The 21782-nt window shown below is 36.0% G+C and overlaps 1 protein-coding gene across 3 annotated transcripts in view; it reads left to right on the plus strand.

The window, feature by feature from the left end:
- Window positions 1-21782, plus strand: part of LRBA (LPS responsive beige-like anchor protein) — a 357721-nt gene that overhangs the window by 80330 nt on the left and 255609 nt on the right. For 2 of the 3 annotated variants that reach the window (XM_081959507.1, XM_081959509.1), the window contains exons 26-33: window positions 124-304; window positions 3275-3405; window positions 4482-4589; window positions 5507-5645; window positions 7150-7597; window positions 12362-12492; window positions 17763-17841; window positions 18130-18263. In XM_081959507.1, coding sequence (XP_081815633.1) covers window positions 124-304; window positions 3275-3405; window positions 4482-4589; window positions 5507-5645; window positions 7150-7597; window positions 12362-12492; window positions 17763-17841; window positions 18130-18263 — 1351 coding nt within the window. The remainder of the gene's footprint in view (window positions 1-123; window positions 305-3274; window positions 3406-4481; window positions 4590-5506; window positions 5646-7149; window positions 7598-12361; window positions 12493-17762; window positions 17842-18129; window positions 18264-21782) is intronic. The other variant, XM_081959508.1, reaches the window with a different exon arrangement.

A 21782-nucleotide genomic window follows, 5' to 3' on the forward strand; every position in this document is an offset into this window, starting at 1 on the left:
GAGAATTAATGTTTGAGTTTATATTTATTGGAGAGGAAAAGATTACAAGAAAGTCAGGAAGCACATATTAGACTATGGTAATTTAGGAAGGTATATAAAAATAAATCATTTTCCATTCTCCAGCATGAATTGGAAAGCATTGAGCCAACTCAAGGATTATCAGTGGAAGCTTCCCTAGCATTCCTTCAAAGGTTAATTAGCCTTGTGGATGTATTGATCTTTGCAAGTTCCCTTGGATTTACTGAAATTGAGTCAGAGAAAAATATGTCATCTGGTGGAATTTTACGGCAATGTCTTCGACTTGGTAAGCAAATAGTTGTTAGCATTGAGATGTTTTTTTAATCTTTGATAAGTTATCTTAAATATATTCACAAAGAAAATTCCTATCAAAGTTATAATGCGCTTGTATACATCTAGAGTTGTGATGGCGAACCTATGGCATGCATGCCACAGGTGGCACGTGGAGCCATCACCCGTTGCTCTTCCGGGTTCCGGCGTGCCAGCCAGATGGTTTCCACGCGTACAGGTGCACATGCGCATGTCAGAAAGATGATTTTCCTGTTTGCAGTGTGAGCATGCACATTGGCCATTTGATCTTCTGGTTTCTGGTATGCATGTGCATGCGAAGACCAGCAATGGCAAGATGCGGAGGGGAGTCTGGTGGTCGCTTCCTAGCGGAAGAGAGCTGGCGGCCAGGCCTGGCGGGCTGGGCTCCCTCCCTACCCAAGCAGGCTTCTTGCCAAGCCCTAGCCCTCCAGGCCAGGGCGCATCCGTGGTCCGGAGCACCTGGCCAGCCACCACGCATCTGCCAAAGAAGCTCGACTGGTTCCTGTCCGACACCATAATTCTGGCCTTCCTCCTTCACAGCCCCCCCACGCCAGAAGAGCAGCAGCAGCAGCGGCAACACACAGGCAATGTTTGCTGGCTGGGCGGCTAGCTGCCTTACCTGGTGCTCCTCCCACTGCTGGGAAAGTGGCAGTGCGAGAACTGCTGCTGGGGACAAGGGGGGGTGGCAGCGAGGATAGGCGGGCCAGGGCTTCCCATCCTCCGTGTCTCCATGCATGAGGAGTTGCGCTCTCCTCTGACCTTCTTGGGCAGCTTATTGCGGCTTCCCTTCCTCCTCACCCGAGCGGGCTTCTTGTGCGCTAAAGCCTCCAGCCTGCAGCACCGATGCATGGCCGCGGTACAGAGTACCTGCCATGATACCCTGTGCACCTGAGCAAGCTTGGTGCTCCATACTGAAGATGCACGTTGGTGCTGCGGGCTGGAAGTTTCAGTGCACAAAAAGCCCTCTTGGATGGGGAGTGAGAAAAGCCCCAGCAAGCTGCCCAGGGGAGTTGGAGGAGAGTGCAGCTCCTCATGCATGGAGACATGGAGGGAGAGAAGCCCTGGCCTGCCCGTTTTCACTGCCACCGCCGCTTCCCCACACTGCTTCCCCAGGAGGGAAGTCCCAGCCTGCCCATTCTGGCCAGCAGCTCTGCTCCCATTCCTCTTCTGGATTCTGGGGCGCACCTTCACCCCAGCAGCGGTTCTCGCAGCCAGCAAACGCGGGCTGGAGGGCTGGGGCAGTGCAAGAAGCCCACTTGGGTGGGGAGGGAGGGAAGCCCCAGCCCACCTATCCTCGCTGCCATCTTGTCCCTGGAGATGGTGGTTCTCGCACTGCCGCTTCCCCAGAAGTGAGAGGAGCAGCGGGCTGGGCAGCCAGCCGCCCAGCCACCAAACGCGGGCTGGAGTGCTGGGATGGCCGGTCGTTCCTGCCCTTCTATTGCCGCTGCTGCTCTTCTGGGGTGGCAGGACTGTGCAGGAGGAACGCCGGAGATATGGCACTGGATGGGAAGCAGCAAGAGCTCTGCTGGACAGGAAGTGGTCACTTTTCCTTGGCAAAAGGGGTGGTGGGGATGTGCAGGGGCTGGCCTGCTCTTCTGCAGTGCTTGAGCCGGCCAGGGTGGAAAGCCCCAGAAAGCTACCCCACAGTGGCCAGAGGAGAGTGCAGCTCTTTATGCATGGAGACATGCCAGCTGGGAAGCAGTCACACTCCCTTGGAAGAAGTGACAGGAGAGAGGGGGCCTGCACTGGCTTGTTCCAAGGCTGGGAAGAGGCTCCAGATTTCCAGCGGAGAGAAGCAGCATTCCACGCCCAACTTTCACTGTCCAGGGCAGCAAAACTGGGTAGTCAGTGGGGATGTTCCGCCGCCCCAATGGGGACCAGGGGGACGGGCAGGGAGGCGTAAGGACCCTCGAAAGGCAAGGCGGAGCCGGTGCATGCGCACCAGTCAGATGGTCTTCATGTGCGCATGTGCACCAGAAACCAGCAGACCAGATGGCTGGTGCGCATGTGCATGCAGAAAACCAGAAGATATTTGGTTATTGATGTGCGCACACTCACAGACGTGCACTACCATTTTGGCACTCGGTACCAAAAATGTTTGCATATGCTCTAATTTTGGCACTCGGTGCCGAAAAGGTTCACCATCACTGATCTAGAGCTCTAATGGCCATTTGTATAAAAAAGGCTGATTGGAGAAAAGTTCTGCTGAGTGAAAAAGGAATTATTTCTTCCTTTCTAAAAGGAATTGGAAATTCTTTAATCTTATATGCAAAACATTCTAGAATAGCCAATCACTATGTTCTAGGGATGAGTCACATATTTCTGCAAGTAGATGGTTCAGAACCATTCTAGATGTTTCATGCCATTGTATCTTTATCATCAGAAACTGCTTTCAGTCTGAAAATCCAGTGCAAAAATAGATGACTCACTCATAGCGTAACGTGTAGATCAGTGATAGTCAACCTGGTCCCTACCGCCCACTAGTGGGCGTTCCAGCTTTCATGGTGGGCGGTAAGGGTTTGCTGTAACTGCTTTATAAATTTTATAAAGTAAAGTTACTTCCCTACTTTATAAATTACTGTGGAAGCAGTGGGCGGTTAGAAAATTTTACTACTAACAGAGGTGCAAAAGTGGTAACTCTGCTGTAACTCTGCTTTATAAATTTTATAAAGTAAAGTTACTTCCCTACTTTATAAATTACTGTGGAAGCGGTGGGCGGTTAGAAAAGTTTACTACTAACAGAGATACAAAAGTGGGCGGTACGTAAAAAAAGGTTGACTACCCATGGTGTAGATAAATGGGGCATTTTGGAAATCGGATTGCAGCAACATTGAATGCTTTACACATTCCATTGTAATTAAAAAGTAGGAAAATGAAATATCACAGAACTGAAAATTAATTAAATATCTCAATAGAAATATCCCTAAAAGGTGTCCTTTCATTTTAGTATGTGCGGTAGCCGTCAGAAATTGTTTGGAGTGTCAGCAACAGCATATGTTAATGAAGCCTAGTGGAGAAAATGTTAAGCATCAGAAAATAATACAAAGCCTTATAGCCTCAGGAAGGACTGGAGCAAAGGCAAGTGGATTTTTTAAATCAGTACTGGCAAATGATGATTTTTATCCCCTCTGTATCTAGATGAATACATTTATGTGACTTTTTTGCATTAATGCAAGTATTGAAAACCAAGTATGGTTGTTTATACAATGTAATAATTCTACATATATATGCTGTCACTTTTCAGGAAGAAAGATGTACTAAATGTAAATCATAAATACCTTTAGTTTCTTTGCATAGTTTTATTTTATTACTAGACAATCATGATCTGTTGAATCAAGGCTGCCCAGCACGGCAGGAGTGCAAGGAGACTGGCAGAAAGTGTGGGGTTGGGGAGACTTACCTGAGCAACTTGTGGCCTTGACTGCAAGGTTCCCCATTGATTTTTCTCCTGCAAGCTTCCCAGGAAGAAAGGAGCAAGTTCAATCCCAGTGTCCGCTATCAGCCACAGTTATATAATTTCCCTACAAGCTTCCCTGGCTTGGCTTGTGAGAATGTGTCAGGGAAACGTGTAAATAAGAATCATGTGTAGTCCTTTCAAATATATTTCCTAACCTAAAACAGAATGACCATGAGTGGACAAAAATCGGTGGGAACAGGACTTCCTTTTGACTTCCTCATTTAATTTCTTAATGGGAAGCTGGCATTGACCCTCAGATATCTTCCTTCCTTCCTTCCCTCCCTCCCTCCCTCCCTCTTTCTTTCTTCGTCCCTTCTTCCCTCCCCTGAGGGAGCGAATCAGGGATTGTGTGAGTGGCTGCGATGGAATGTTGAAAATGAGGATCATGTGATGATCGGCAATGGCCGAGCTACTGAAGTAGTTTTAACTTCTCCAAATTTCATTTTCTCAGAAGTAATGGATCTTGGCATTCTGTAAGTCCATTTGGGGTACAATTGTTGACAAGGTTTTGCCCTATGATGCAAAATTTTAACCCAGCTAAAGATCACAGATATATGAGTAGTATACAGATTTCAAACTTTATATACACTTTTGAAAATCTACAATTTAATTGATTTTTCATCAGATATAGATAGATATATGTATAGATAGATCTTCAAAATTAAATAATACATGCCCCTTTTTTCCTTTTGAACAGAGTCCAGTTGATATTGTAACTGGAGGAATTTCTCCAATAAGAGATATTGACAGACTTCTACAGGATATGGATATTAATCGGCTCCGTGCAGTGGTATTCAGAGATATAGTGAGCAACGTTTCCTACTTAATTCCTTCTTTTAATAATCATGTATAGTTGTTAAACCTATGCACCATTCAATGATACCAAAGTCTAACAGTGTATGTACAAGAATTGTAAAATACTGTCGGACTAGCAAATCAGGAATTGAGATCATGTGAAAAGCTTAAGATCATATTAACAGTCGTTTCTGCAGGTGGATCCAATTTTCTGAATATTTTTTAAAATTGGAATGTATTAAAAACCAGAATGTTATTATCACTGTGTTCCTACAATAGTTGAACCATCAGGACAACCCACGTTCTTTCTATTTAAAATGTAGAACTGAAATGAGTCCAAATATTTTTTAGTACATCACCAATACATGTCAATAGAATCCCAATATGACATTTCCCAATTCTGAAGCTATAGGTGTTTTTCTTCACTCAGATATAAAACTAGAATAATATATCAATTGCCTAGATTAGAAGGTTTCTACATGAGAAGAAGTCTCTGTGTAGAACATTCAAAATTATAAAACAAAATATTCTGCTGTTTTATCAACATATGCGATTAGCAAAGATCAGGATTTAGTCCAGCATTAAGTGAGCAAAAAGGGAGAGTTCTAAATGTGCTTTTGCAAATTTTAAATGAATTCTGAATTCCACTGCTACTCCTGGATAAAGAGTCTTTGCTTATGTACTCATCATAAGACATTGTGGGGAGCTCTTTGAAACAGTTGTGTTAAGCTGTTTTATCGAGCAACAGACTTGAAGGGACACTTTGCTTCCGAAAGAATCCATGTGATTCACAAAGCCCTAATAAATAAATCCATGTAGATATTTTTGTTGTAATTTCCTTGAGGAAATTATTTTGTGATAGTAATGTGTAATTCAGGTCTTTGTGTAGGACAATAAAGTAATTTTTATTCATTTTTGTTCTTTTAGGAGGACAGTAAGCAGGCACAGTTCTTGGCTTTGGCTGTAGTATATTTTATCTCTGTACTCATGGTATCAAAATACAGAGATATTTTGGAACCTCAAGATGAACGGAGGCAATTTCAACCTTCCCAGTCACCCAAAATAGGTTAGTACTGCAGGCACCTGGAAATATACTTTATTGATTAGAGTAGGATATCCATAAAATTATAAATTTCAGCAACTTGAAGACATGTGTCTTCAATTCCTAGAATTTTTAGTATTTGTTGGGCTTACTGGAGAATTCAAACGAGTTGAAATCCACACAACATTGCTGATGTTGGGAATACTCTTAAAATCATTAGCAGGCCATACAGATCAGTTTGCAAACTACTACAGTAAATATATTCATACTGCATACGTTTGATAGATATATAGGACTGTTCTATTCATTTATATAATTTGGGGGCATAATGGTGAATATTTTTATTTTTAGATTAGGTTCTATTCAGAATAATCTTTGTTAACATTCTGAATAATTCATTGATCTATGCTATTGGTTTTGATTATGAAAAATGTTATTAATAACATACCTTCATATTTGTACTTTAAAAATATGATTTGAAAGATTACTTCTAATCTGACACTTGAAAATTGATGTTAAAAATTTCTGATTATTACTTCTAAATATGGAGTTAGTTTATTAGCCCTCAGAGAATCTTGGAATTGTTCATCCATTTCTGCTTACTGTCCAGAATATTATTTTTTAATATTTCATTGGTTTAATGCAAGTTTAATAGATAAAATATATTAGTAGTAAACACAAAATAGGATTAATGTCCTTCAGAAATTAACTGGATGATATCTTATGTTCATACATGGATATAAATTACAGATTGGATTACAGATTAACAGAGTTGGAAGGGACCTTGTAGGTCATCTAATCCAACCTCCCGCCCAAAAAAAGGTATAATCACACTTTAAGAAATGCAGTCTAAGTCCAAATGCAACAATGTGTTTAGCTGAATGTTAAATCGATCATGTCAAGTACCTAAATAGATTGGAATAGACAAATTTGGGCATTGATTTATTAGTAAGTAAAGAGTCCAGCCAGTTTTGCTTGTAAGTAAAGAGTCCTGCTGTTTTTGCTTGTAAGATTTTATGGTTGAAAAATTCAAAGTGGCGAAGTTCCAGATAATTACTAGATGTCAGGAAAGAGATATAGAGGCCATCAGCATACTTCCCAAATTGGATCACACTGCTGAAAATTAACTTTTAAAGAATAGCAAGATTGGATGGAATCTGGAACCAGTTATAGCAGACCCTGATATTCTGTACATTATAGTTTTAATTGTTTTCTAGATTCACCATGTTCTTTTTGACAAGTTGTAGATTGTCTACCTAACTAGTTCCTTTTCAGCCCTAATATCTGATAACTGAGTAAGTAAAGAGACCTTGTAAGTATTATATTTTAATTGCTCTAGCATAGAACCTAGTTGGAATTCTTAGTTACAGTAACCTCTAGTATTGTCCATATGATGAATTAAGAACAGAAAACTTTAGGAACAGTTATTTGTTGTAATGTTTGTTAAAACAGCAATTATTTATAAAATAATTTGATCACTTTGAAGGTAATTCTGATGTTTTATACTATATCTTATATATCTCTCAAGTTAAGGAAGAACAATGTGAAGCTATTACCACTTTAAGTCAGGGACCTGCCAAGCAGTCAGAAAGTGTGACGTCTCCACAAAGAAGGGATTCTGGAATCCAAGAGGAAGCTTGTTCTGGATCAGGACACAATTCTGAGATGGTTACTGAACCAGAAAGACAAAGTATAAGTACAGGTCCAGATGCAATCAGTGAAATATTATGTACTCTTTCTTCAGAAGTTAATAAATCTCAAGAAAATAAAAACGAAGTACATAATGAGGTTGTTGGTAAAACTGCATCCTCTGTACAAACTGCAAAAAACGTCAATGTGAAAGACATCCTAAGAAGTTTGGTCAGTGCTCCTGCAGATGGGGCCACGGTGGACCCTACTGTTCTTCCACCTGTTTTCCTTGGAGCCCTTGGTGATGGGGCCACTGCACAACCAATACAATTTCAATCTTTTGACAGGTAAGGATGGCTAAACCTTGATTTATATAAAATGATATATAAAATAAGTTTTTAAAAAATTAAATATTTTCCTGAAATGGGCATACCTGCAAATATACTTTATAAATCTAAAAGTATAGTATAGGCAGTCTTCGATTTATGACTGAAGTTGAGCCCAAATTTTTTGTTGTTAAGTGAGACAGTTGTTAAGTACATTTTTTCTCATTTTATGATCTTTCTTGTCACAGTTTTTAAGTGAATCACTGCAATTGTTAAATTAGTAACATGGTTGTGAAGTGAATCTGGCTTCCCCATTGACTTTGCTTGTCAGAAGGTCACAAAATGTGATCAAATGACCCCAGGACATTGCAACCATCATAAATATGAACTAGTTGCTAAGTGTCTGAATTTTGATCATCTAACCTGGGGACGTTGCAGCAATCATAGGTGTGAAAAACTGTCATAAGTCACAAACAAGCTTTTGCAGATGGTAGAAAGGAAATTAGTTCAGGGTTTTTCAGGATTGCTTTGTGCTGTTTTGAAGACTTTGCATTCTAGGGAATAAATTCAGAAGCATAAGCATAAATCAGTATTGTTGCAATTTTAAGCAGATTGAATAATGACTTAAAAGATAGTATAGTTTTTTATGCCAGACTACAGAGTATAATGTATTTGTTCTGATGCTTCATTGCAAGGTATGTGATTTACTTTCAAAACTTTATTAGAATAAAAGGACACTGACAGTGTAAATTGAAACATACATAGTTACTAGGGAAGAACTGTAAGAATAGGAATTTCATGAGAAGTATGCATCTCTGGAACATAATTTACTTTATAATGAGTAGGCATACTATTAAAGTGAATTTTAATGTCACGTATTGCTGTACCAAGCACACGCCAGATTCTGTTCCATATTCAATGTATATTTGTAGTTAGCATCTAGGATTGTTAATTCTTTGATAATATAATTTAATTAACAATTAACAATTAATTAAATTAACATCTTTGTCACATGCATTCTATACTTTGCATTCATCAATTAATGGAATAACAGTGAGATGTGCAGCATATAAATTTAATAAATGCATAAACAAAATAAAAAATGGTAACTATCATATTGTCTTATAGACTAAATACTGTACAGTGAATGAAATTAGGGCAGTGTTTGTGAAAGGAAAAATAACGATAAAACAAGTGAAAATCTTTCCATGACTAAAGTTGTTTTTTTGATGCTCGATTGCTCAATTTTATTCATTCGAGTTAAATAAACCACCTTCATGTTTTATTAAAACAAACTATATTCTTGGCTTTATACAGGTGTATGACTTTGCTTACTGAGCTTCTAAATTTCCAGTTATTATGCAGATTAAAGAAAGTGATCAAAATTAATTTGAATGCATTGGTGAATACAGAATATAATGTTGCTGCATTAAAGGGGAAAAAACTAAAACTTTGTAAAATTGATATTCTTGTAAGATTTTAACATGTGGTGGAACCTCGTCCCATTGTCTGCTCCCATTTTTTTCCAGATTTGTGTGTGTGTGTGTGTGTGTGTGCACGCGCGCATGTGCTACTGTGTTAGGTTGATTGTGGGTAGAATAGGTTATGACCTGTCGTTCAGGAAACGAGCTGGTTTTATCTCCAGGGACATCACAATACTAACGTTACAGTTGGAAACTTGGAGCAAGCTGGCTTCAGGATGCTCTGAGGAACTTAGTGTATCTGGTTTATATTTAATGTATTGTTTAGTGCGGAACACAGGGCTTTGTGAATTAATTTTTGGGGTTGGGGGAAGAAGAAACCTTGTTAAAAAATTTTCCTATGTAGTAGTTATACAGAAAAATATCTCTGGGAATTTCAAAGCATCTCTCTGATCCTACATTTATCTCAGGAATGTTGTGTCAGAAATCAAAACTCTCCTCGTATTTTAAGGATTATCAACTCTTCAGCCATAGCTGGAGAATATACAGTAACAGCTATGTGAGTGAGACCTAGCTGAAAGGCTGGCAGGTTGTGGGTTTTTGCAAACATGAAGATGATGTGCGCTTATTCCCATACCCAAAACTACTCTTTTATCTTACATGGAGATCCAATCTGGTGATTAGTGGGTGCCAGGGATCTATCTTGATAAAAGTTCAAGGCCTGGTCTGTTTTTTTCATTAAGGAAGTAGAGACAGTGAATTGACAGACTATTTGCAGTATTTATTTTCTATAGACTTCCGGGGGCAAAAATACTATTTCATTTCATTTTTTAACAGTAGAAGTGTTGGAAATTATCTAAAGTCCTGCTGAATAAAATGAATGAAGCAAAATCATCTATTGTATAGTTATTAAAAGTTCTGAAATATGATCTTACATTTTTCAGTTCTTTAAAAAGAATAGTAGAAATAGTTGTTCTTTGCAGTGAAAATTAGATTTGAAGGCCAACTTTTTCCTATTTTTAAGGTATTTCAGAGTTTTTGCAATGTTTTTATGTTAGCATGTTTATATAGTTATCCTAACACATAAGCTCATGAGACTCTGTCAAATATGCAAATTAACTGAATTATGAGAATGTACTTTTATTACTTCAGTAGTCATCAGTTTTGAAGAAACAGATGAAATAAATAATGGAAGTGTTGTGGACATTTCAATTATTGGTTTAAAAGTGGGCACATGGCAGCCTGAGGGTGAAGGTTTGGAGAACCAACCTTCACCCTCATCCTACACCCAAGCTACAGATATTCGCCACGTGGCAGCCTGCCCACACTTATGGCCATAGGGGGGCTTCAAACTCCCTCATCTGGTATCTCCTCCCCTAAGCCCTTTTGGCTTTCTGAAGGCCTGCACGCCACGATTTCAGAGGACCGTCACCCTTTTCTTGCTCTCATTGCTGATGAAGCATGTTCGGACTGGATGTTGAGCCAGGCTGGGCTAGACTTTAGCTGTGGAGGGGCGGGAGGAGGGGAAGGAGAGCCAAAAAAAGCCACTTTGGTTTTTGTTTTACTAATAGGTTCATATCTGTTATTAATGAACAACTTCCTGCCTTGGGATGCTAAGTAGAGCATGTAGATCCCCACATACTCCTACACTCACATGGATGCATGTATCTCTTAAAGACATAACCCAACAAATTCACTTCTTATCATTCATACATCTAACCAATGCATACACATTCTATAGGATGAAAAAAGGAAACATTTTTCTTTCATTGAATGACAGTAACACGATTTCATCCTTGCTACAAATGAATAATTCAGGATCCATGGCAAAGTACTATGATAAATAGTACACATACAATATCTTAACTTTTAACTTTTGATACGGCATAGCAAAATACTGAATTTTTCTATGTAGCAAAATGATGTAGAAAACAAAATTCTGTACTTTTTTTGGGCCATTATTAAGTATTATCCCTGACCATTCAAAATTAAAATATTACTCATAATAAACTTAACTTACATCTAACATTTATAGTTTTTATTCTTAAATTATTTTTAAAGTGAAAATCAAAGCTCATATTCTGATAATATAAATTTATAACCTAATAAGTTTTTGTGCAAATTTTTGTGCATGTGAAAAATATTTACAGTAATGCCTTAATTCCTTAGTTTGGGGCTCAGGTGGCTTTTTCTTCTTCTATGGACTAGAAATAGTATTTTGAATGACCTTTGGCATTGGCAGGATGGTGATCCTCACCCATATTTTAATGTATAGTTAATATTAGTAGTCACCCTTGTAATAATTTGACGCACACTATAACATCCATAGTGAATACCTATTCATTCATGGTATTCAGAATGTCTAATCAGGCCTGGTTTAGTTACAGTGATCAGTGGAACTTAAAATGGGAAGAAATAAAGGTATCTTTTTAATAAATTTATAAGCTGCTAGAAAATTTCTACATTATATATCTGAGTTTGGAGTCAGTGTTAATGTGTTTTATTTACAAATGGCATATTTTTAATGCTATTAAGGGAATACTTTCTACCACTACTTAACAGTACTGTCAACAGAATAAATTGATTAAATAAATGGAATGTTGAAGACTTTTGGCTTATAGTTAACACCAGGTAATTAAAAAGAAGCACTGCTTTGGGAGTCCATAATATATATCAACTGTATTCCTTAGCTCATTAACAGAGGAATTGCATGTTTATGGAGCTAACTTGCAATTAAAAGTGTCTTTTATGTATGGTTAACTGGATATTTTAGATGTTTGGAATAAAACATTACTATTAAATTGAAACTGGTTTGCCACAATTATTCTTTCTAATATAAATGATGCTTGAAACATAGACTATATCCAGTTTTGAATATTTCTGAGTATTTAAGTTAAAACACTAATTTCATAGGTCATTTTAATAGCAACTTATTTATAAAGTTAAAAACATATTGGTCCAGTTTATTTTAATTTTGAACTTCAGTAGCCTTCAATTTATTTAAACTCTTGTGCAAATGTCTACTTCGTTTTAAGCATATTGATTCTAGTGATGACTACTTTGCCTAAAACTATTTTTATGTAGTTTTTGTTAGAAATAATGTAAAGTGTTGACATAAAAGGGTAAAATCAGAATGTGTTTCAGAGTGTATCTTTAAAAATCAGATTTTTAATAACAATTTGGTATCCTTAGAACATATAGTAAAAATTTGACAATTCTGAGAAAAGAGAAGTAATACCTGAATTTCAGACTTTCAAACTACTTTGCATAAGTCTGAATTTGTTATATATGTATTTTAAATATATATTTGGTCATTCCCAAGCATTTAAAATATAGTTTGTAACATACATCTTTTCTGTCATAGGAGTGTGGTTGTGGCACCAAAGAAGTCGGTGAGTTCATCTGCAGCTACAATTAACATGCCTCCAAATGCTGTTAGTGTGGTTTCTTCTTTGGATTCTTCCCAAGCTCCAGATGTAACTGGAGGCTCTCCAAGTAAGTGAGGGAACGGAGATGAGTTTTGCAAAATAAATAACAAAGCAATATGATATATATATTTATAATTCAGCTACTGAGACATTATATACCACCCAATTGAAATTGCAAAGTTGGGTTTTCTTGGCTAAGAAATGCTCCAAAGAATCTCAAGTAATGATGTTTTATCTTCTTTAACATTTTATTTATTTATTTTATTTATTACTAATTTGGCTCTTAGAATACTTTTACGTAAGTATTATGTCCCCAATTTCAGTGCTGATGTTACTGCAAATATTGTTATATGGACTTCAAGTAATAAGATGGAGAACTCTGAACCTATCCCTCTTCTCCATATAAATAGCTTTTAATACTACACATAAAGTGAGAATAGGCATGGGTGTTCATTTGTGGTCCTGAATCTTTCTTAAAACATGTAATATGCAAATATTCTGTCTTGGATTATAACATTCTCCCTTCTAGTAGAATTCCATATTTTACAAAAGAAATGCAAAAATGTTGGTAGATACTTGTGGTTGCTTTTTCCTTCACACAATTGTGTCAGATTCTCAGAGACTGCTTGGATAAGACCCTGCAGTTTTCTTTGCAAGGTTTTCGGAAATAGTTTACATTGCTTCCTTCCTAGGACTGAGAGAGTGATTGGGCCAAGGTCATCCAACTGGCTTCGTGCCTAAGGTAGAAGTAGTATTCACGGTCTCCCGGTTTCTAGATTGATTCCTTAACCTCTGAAGCAAGCTAGCTCTGATTACTTGTTCATTGCCAATAAAATTATATGATACTATAAACAAAGCTGAAATTGAAGTTCATTTAATACACACACACACACACACACGTATATGTATATGTATATGTATACAGTATATATGATTTAGTTGCTGCTGAAAGAAAATATGTTATCTACCTTTTTATTTGTATGAAACCTTGGTTTGGAATGATTCTCTAGAGATTATTTTACCTGTCCATTGTTATCCTTATGCATCAATTAAATGCCTTCATTCAATTATTGAGATGATATTCATGCAGATTTGAAAAGAAATAATCCTGCAGTGAGACTGTTTAGGATAGTTCTCATAGTGGACTAGATTTATGTTTCAGTCCTAAAAGGAGCATCAGGTAACTACTGTAAAGAAAATAAATTTGAGATACATAGTAGTTAAATTTTGCAATAAGTGAATTAATTCACTCTTGTATTTTAAAATAGCAACAGATAACTTGAGATTTACTTTTTAAATCTTTTTTTTCTGTGTTAGGCAACAATATTTTTATGCAAAATATTTATTTAGCCAACTACTGTACATATTCCTTTTACAAAGAAATTTTTTGTTACTAAAGAAAGGAGAAATAAAATCTGTCTCATAGCTGTTACTTTGTCATTAAACTAGTAGTTAGGTGACACCTTTGTTTGCACATATACATTCAGACATGCAGGTGCTTCGGGAACAACTCATTTTCTTAAGAGCAGTTTATTGCCAGAGACATTATTTGTTTAGATCCTTGGGGACCTTGAATAAACAATAAGCTTTCACTAGAAGGGTGCTAGACAGATGATCTATTTGCATTTCCTTTTATGTTCATACATATGTCTGTAAAACTGTCAGTTTGAGGGAGCCAGTTTATCAGTGAAAGGATAAGAGAGATAAGCCACTTGGTTTCCACTTGTTTGAAGTAGCTACCACAGTTACTTGCATGTCAGCTTTAGAAGAAAACATGCTTCTGAAAGATCTCTCTTCTCTTAAATGAATAAAAGCCATTTTAAAATGAAAACTCAGCTGGAAGTACATTTAGTGCATTTATCTAAAGAAGATTTATATGATGTAGTGCTTTGGAAACACTTGCAGAGCAATGCCTAACTGCATTTTTGTGCTTTCACAATCTTTAAACTAATATATTCTTTGAGACTATTGTTTTTATCAGTGCTGAAGTTATAAGGCTTAAATGGTATTTCAATCTGTACAATCACTTGGATGTTTTTACCCTAAAGGATACAGTCTGAAATCTAAATGTGTTAAGAAATTGGTTGGATTTTTTAAAAACATTGTCTCATATACGGTATATAGGAAATGTAAACATTTAGGTTCAATTCAACGTGTGGCATTTTGTATGTATTTAGCTTTAGGTTTTATCTTATTCATATTAAGTTGCACAGTTGTTTGTATTTTTAAATCAACTGACCAAGTAATTTTTTAAACATGCACAAAGTACAATTTTTCTCCCTAGCTAGTTAATTTTGTTTGGAATGGAACTGCTAGAGGGAATTGCTTCTTCTTTCTAAGGCAGGCATTAGCCTGAACAGATGTGCTGCACTGCTATTTACATTCTACCGATTCTAGCAGTATGGAAAATGTGATTTGAAGTAGCTTGTGCTGCAATAAAACTTCATTTTATCTGGGCACCAAGCCAAGTTTTTCATCATAAACCAAGCTCTTCGGTTAGTTAGTGGTAACCAAAAACTCTGTTGCTGACTCCGAATGTCCAACATCAGGAGCTGATATGTCAAATAACTTAATATTGTCCTGTTAGATTTATAACTTGCCACATCCCAAAGGATCAGAGTTAGTAGCAACTTAAAAGGAAGAACATTTATTATAACAGATTTTTAGCTTGCGTACTTAACTTTTGGCTCCTGATCTTCGTGATAGTTGTAAGTTTATTTTTTTTAAATATAAATATTATGGAAAAAGTGATAATTTTCACACACACACACACACACACACAAAATACATGCAACACTGCTATATTTTGCTTTCTCTTATTTTTATCATAGATTCTGTATTACAATTTACAATTGCAAATTTCTTACGATGCAGGATACTATAAGTAACAATATACCATAGAAGTTTCCATGCAGATATTCATTTTTAAGATAATTAAAATGAAAAGAAAATACAGAAGTTAAAGAAAAAAAACATGGAAAATGTGTGATAAATCTAAAGTTTTTATATTTTGAGATATTCAAAATTTTTGGAACACAATTTAATATTATATCTTTACTTTTTCAAAATTTTAAATAACCTTACAATAAAATATAATTAGTACACATGAACATGTTTCCCGTGTGGACAACATTGCAAGACTGACACTGACTTGTAAGTCTGAAAATGTGTTTCTGCCAGTCACCTTTACAGCCCAGGGGAGGGTCCATTTTGACATGTTTGTCACTCCCACATTCCATCTCCCATTCCTATTCCCATTACCAGAAAACTATCAGGACCTGAGATTTTTTTGTAATTGTATTGATCTAATGGTATGCATTATTTCTTGCAGAGATAATGTTTCAGCTAAATACATTTTTGATCCTGAATGATATGAAGATTTATTTTAATTAAAAAATCTTTATTTGTTCATTTATTTTTCTGAGGAGAAGTAGAGGAGGTGGTTGTGCAACAGCTTTAGAGAACCTTAGAGGAAGTGAATTATCTGGATGTTTTTCAGTCTGGTTTCAGACCCAGATATGGACTAGAAATAGTATTTTGAATGACCTTTGGCATTGGCAGGATGGTGATCCTCACCCATGTCTCCCACCCAGTTGGTTTTTAGCTTTGGTTTAATTTTCCTAATTTTAATTGATTTGCATTACTTTTTTTACTTTTTTATTATATTGTAATTTGCCCAGAGCCATTGCATCAGTGAGTTGGCAGCACAAAATACAAATAAATAAATAAATAAAAACCTTCAACATTTTTCAGAAAATAAATTTTGTATGCACTCTTTCTTCTGTGTTACCTATTGAAGAAAAAAACAAAAACTTCCTGACAGTTAGAACAATTAATCAGTGGAACAGCTTGCCTCCAGAAGTTGTGAATGCCCCAACACTGGAAGTCTTTAAGAAGATGTTGGATAGCTATTTGTCTGAAACGGTATAGGGTTTCCTGCCTAGGCAGGGGGTTGGACTAGAAGACCTCCAAGGTCCCTTCCAACTCTACTATTGTATTGTATTATTGTAAAAAGAAAGAGAGAGAGAGAGAGAGAGAGAGAGAGAGAGAGAGAGAGAGAGAGAGAGAGAGAGAGACTTTAGGACTAGTGTCTGTATCTCAGTCACAGTTGTTAATTTGTTAAAAACAGAAAGTTTTTACAATACAATTTGTTACAATAATAAAATACAGAATACTACATTCTAAAGAGACTACGCATATTAAGAAAATGCTAGATGTTACAGAATTTAAATATATGTGCTAAAGTATTGTTATAGATCTAAGCTAAATACTAAATCTCTATTATGAAACTGACAGACTAATGTGTGGAATGATGAATTCTAAACATAAGTCTAAAATATAAAATACACAGATATGATACAATATCAACTATTAAATGTTAAACATAGTACTTCATTAATAGAAGGATAGTAATCATAGCAATTATATAGAAAATGTATTCCAGATGGTTTTCTTTCTAAAAATGCTGGGTAGTTTCAGTGTTAATTTCTCGAATTGTAAAATGAGTTAGTGAAATTAACTATTTTGAATAAAAGAATATCTGAAATATTTCACCTGGTTTCAATCATCTGGTTTCAATCATCTTATGAGCCCTCTGATATATTCTGATAGTAGAATAGAAACATGAGAGACCTTCTGTATAGTTAATAAAAACACTTTTTATATCTTGTATATATCCATTATTCAAGAATGGGGATACTCTGTAGTTCCAGGGCTCAATAGAATTGCACAGTTGTATTGTAAGCTCTGTCAGCTTTTCATCATCTCTATATCATACCATCTTTAAATAACCAGATTTTGGCAAGTGTGAACACTGTTTTTTAGAAGTGGGCAAGTTTTAAAGAGTAGAGACACACTGTTAATGTAAAGCATACATATCTTAATCAAAGTAGAGGAAGAAAAACAACAGTTTTTTGTTCTTTGTATTCTTTTTTTTCCCCAGTCTGAAAACGTTAAAGACAAGTTTTAATTGATGCTCTTTGGTAATGGATAACTTTGGTAATGATGAGTTTCCCAAAAGCTATACAGGGAATAATTTGAATATTATTCAGGTATTTAAGGGCTTGAGCTATCTTTTTCCAAGACTCCAAGAACAATATGAATATAGCATGCTGCTGATGACAAAGTAGAGTGAGATGAGATATAGAGTAGGATTAATTTTTTCAGTTGGTGACATTTTCAGTTAAAAAGTTCAAAGACACTGCCCCTGGTAAAGATCTTGGAGCCAAAGTGAACTGCTACCAGTCAAAGTAGAAAGTACTGAATTAGCATGGGTTTTGATTAAAGATAGTTTCATATATTTACAGCTATTTGAACTCTTAAAAATCTCTTTGGCAGGCAATGGATCATCAGATTCAAGATTACCATCTGTTCCTACACTTTCTTCTGTGCCTGAGGATTCTGCTTCAAACATGAGGTAACTTTTAAGTTTCTTCCAGCTGGCTATATCATATTCCAATTTATTTAAGTAATATGGAATTCACTCTACACTTCTGACTGGATTGTGATCTTTCATTTGAGGTCTATAGGAAGTTTTGGATTTTTAGTACTACTATTTCCGTTGAAATAGTAATTAAACTCAGTGTGTTTAGCCACTGGCTTCTCGACTTTTGTTGATGCATTTTATACTTTTGCAGATTGTTTTCTCCTTAGATAATTTTTGATCCTTAAATTATGTTTTTCATTGAACTTGTACATTTCTTAGTATTTCAGAGAGGCTTGAGCATGCTTTGGAAAAAGCTGCCCCTCTTCTGAGGGAGATATTTGTGGACTTTGCTCCTTTTCTTTCACGTACCCTCCTGGGTAGTCATGGTCAAGAACTACTGATAGAAGGTACAAGTAAGTTTCCCTTTTTTATCCTTTTATAAATTAAGAACTGTAATATTTAAAATAAATATTTGTCGTTGGAAGCTAATTTAAAATTATTCTTTATATTGAATAAATTATTGAAATAATATTAATAGCTGAGTATTGCCACCAAACTATTTAGTGTTTATTTCAGGATTACATTCAGCTCATATAATTAGAATTAAAAATCCACAAGATGATTTAGTATACATGTGGGGGAACTGTACTTAGCTACATTGTCATATTCTATTCAGTATTTATTATTATCTTACATATTGCTTGGTCACTTTTCTTATTCATCTATCTTTTTTACCTATCCTTATAACCAACTACATCTTTTTCTTTCATTTCCCCTTAGAATATCATGCAGGTCAATGCAGGCATTTCTGAGTTAAGAATGTCCGATTTATGGACAACGTACATATATTTAACAATAGACTACCGCTTATTAAAAACATCACACAGAGTTCTCATTCCTGAAGCCGAAAACTGCTGAAGCCATGCAGTGTTTTTTATGGAATACTGAATCTGGGAATTTTTAATATACAGTCTGTTTTCAGTGGTTCATAAAAACATTGTGTGGCTTTAGTAGTTCATTGGCTTCGGTAAAGACAACACTGCCCACCATTTTTATTACTTTGTTTATCCATAACATATCTATCCTGCCCATCTTACCTGAGTGGCTCTGGGTGGTTTACAATACAATAAACAATTCACAATATAAAACATAAAGAATAAAGACCTACATTAAGAGGTTGCTAAAAAATATTAAAAGTTAAAGAGTTAAAATGGCAGAAAAACACCTGTCACCCATGAAAATAAGGACGGGGTGACATGATAGCAGTGTTCCAATATCTAAGGGATTGCCACAAAGAAGAGAGAATCAATCTATTCTCCAAAGCACCTGAAAGCAGGAGAAGAAGCAATGGATGGAAACTAATCACGAAGAGAATCAACCTAGATCTAACAAGAAATTTCCTGACAATTAGAACAATTAATCAGTGGAAAAACTTGCCTCCATAAGTTGTAAATGCTCCAACACTGGATGTTTTTAAGAAGAAATTGGGCAATCATTTGTCTGAAATGGTATAGAATTTGGTGCTTGAGCAGGGGATTCGACTAGAAGACTCCACCCTCCCTTCCAACTCTGTTATTCTATAATTAGTACGCCCACTGTCACGTAGCCTTGTCCAACCCTCATGCCAGTTGGCAGAGTCAGATTTTCACACTCTAGCTGAAGGCTAGAAGTGGGGGATGCCCCCCCTCTGGGGGTGAAATGTTGGGGCAATGGCAGAGAAGGATGTCTTCCAGGATTCAACCAATAAGAATTCTTTAACCAACAGGATTTGCAACATACCCTCCCTTCCTAACCAGCTGGGAGGGGACAGTAATTAGTATGAGATGGTTCCGCAGGTAACTTAGTCCCATGCCACGCATGGATTTAAAGGTGATTACCAAAATCTTGAATTGAAGCTGGAAGCAAACTGGCACTTAGTGCAGCTCACATAGCAAAGATGTTACGTGTGCAACCCTATGGCACCTAAAATATATCACACTGCCATGTTCTGCACCAGTTACAACTTTAGATCCTCTTCAAGGGTAGCCCCATCTAGAGCCAATTACAATAGTTCATATGGAGGATGACCAGGGTATGAGTGACTGAAAGAAGGGCTTCTTGATCCAGGAAAGTGGTGAAAAAGGTGAAGTTCAGTAAAAGTCCTCTTAGCCACGACTGCCACTCGGAACATTTGTATTGATTCAGCTGTAAACTTTAATTTTTATTGATCACTCTATTCGATATTGCCTTGTCAAATAAATTATAAACTTGTAAACTATAGTCTTATCTTTCTGAAATAGCAAAGTGTCTTCCAGCATTCCATGTCTTTTTTGTTACACTGTTAAACAGGATAATTTTATTGTTTGTTGAGCAACAAAACGTTAGGATAATATAAGAGTCATTGTAAAATATAATCTCATCTGGGTATATCAGGTTTAGAAACTTGGGTAGGTTTGTTAAACTATTACATTATTACTTTTGATAATAAAAGGGTTGAAAGTAAGTACTGTTAAGTAATTTATAGTATTGAAAGAATATGGATAACTATGTATAATTTCAGGAGAGTATATCAAAATGTGCGAGGGCAAGGCAGTTTTTAGAGAAATAATACAGGAAATGCAAACTAACCTTGAACATCTGAAACTGATTTACAGAAAGATTTAGCAAATAGAAGAACAGGCAGATGGTGGCCTTTTGTTGTGTACAGTTCATGTATTAGGGGGTACAAATGATTTATGAATCAGACAATTGCATTTAAAAGGTTTGTTGTTCTACCTTTTTCTTTCCTTTTCCCTCTTTGCATCAATTTTTTTTCTTTTTCCTCCCCCGCTTCCTAGTTTTCTATTATTTTTTTGAATTTCTCTTTGTATTCTATATTTTGATAAACCAATAAAGGTTTTTTTTAAAGGTTTGTTGTTCACAGATTTATCATATAATAATATTGTATATATTTCCATTCCTATACGTTGCCCATTTTTCATTTGAATGTTCAGGTTGTATGAATTGTTTAGTAATATACAATATGTGAAGATAGATTTTCATGGGGGGGTGGGGTACAGTGGATAGTATCAGCTATTGTGCTATTACTTTTCCAGAAATATGGGTGTTTCTTATTTCAGAGGCGAACATCTCAAGACAATTGCAAATCTATTAAAAGTTTATAACATGTAAATGATAGAAACTAAAAATGGTGATTAAAGTTCAGTTAAAAATAGATTTTGGCACATTTTCAATTCTGGTTAGTAGAATTGTGTTACCTTAGTGACATACTTACAGACTTTTAGGAAATACACCAAAAAATTGAGAGATTCTGCTTTCAGTATTAGTGTACTTGAAAAATGCCATTATAAAAGGTCATACGTATAAACTGGGCAAACTAAATGGTGAATTCAGGGAAATACTTTAGCATATATTACAAATTTATGATTTTAAAGAGTTCAATCATTTATTATTATTAAGTGCATGATTCCTAAATTCAATGAATGCATAAATAAAATGTTTATCACATACATACATTATGTTGTATCTAATAGTATATAGAAACATTGAGTTTATAATCTAATACTTCAGCTAGTTTATCTATTTTCGTAACATATTAAATGTGTGATATGGCTTAGAAGTCGTCCCCCCCCCCAGTGTAATTAATTAAGCCCAAAGGCAAACAGAATTAAACTTGGCACTGTGAAACATTAATTGCTGAAAAGAATGCCACCATTTTAGGGGTTTTAGAATAACATGTTTTCATATTATACTGGGGAAATGGCATGAAGTGTGAATTGATATTAATAACCAAATTAGTTTATAAATGTATAGGTTACTCTTGTGCTCTCCACCTCCTTAAGGTTTAGGTGAGGGTCAAAGGTCAAAGTACTAATAAGAGTGCTTGGGATGTCTGCTGCCATGAAACAAAATGGAAACTTGATTGATAGCTGGAGGGGCTGAAGGGAGAGAGC

Source organism: Natrix helvetica, assembly GCF_964273705.1.
Source record: "Natrix helvetica genome assembly, chromosome: 7".
Classification (NCBI taxonomy): domain Eukaryota; kingdom Metazoa; phylum Chordata; class Lepidosauria; order Squamata; family Natricidae; genus Natrix; species Natrix helvetica.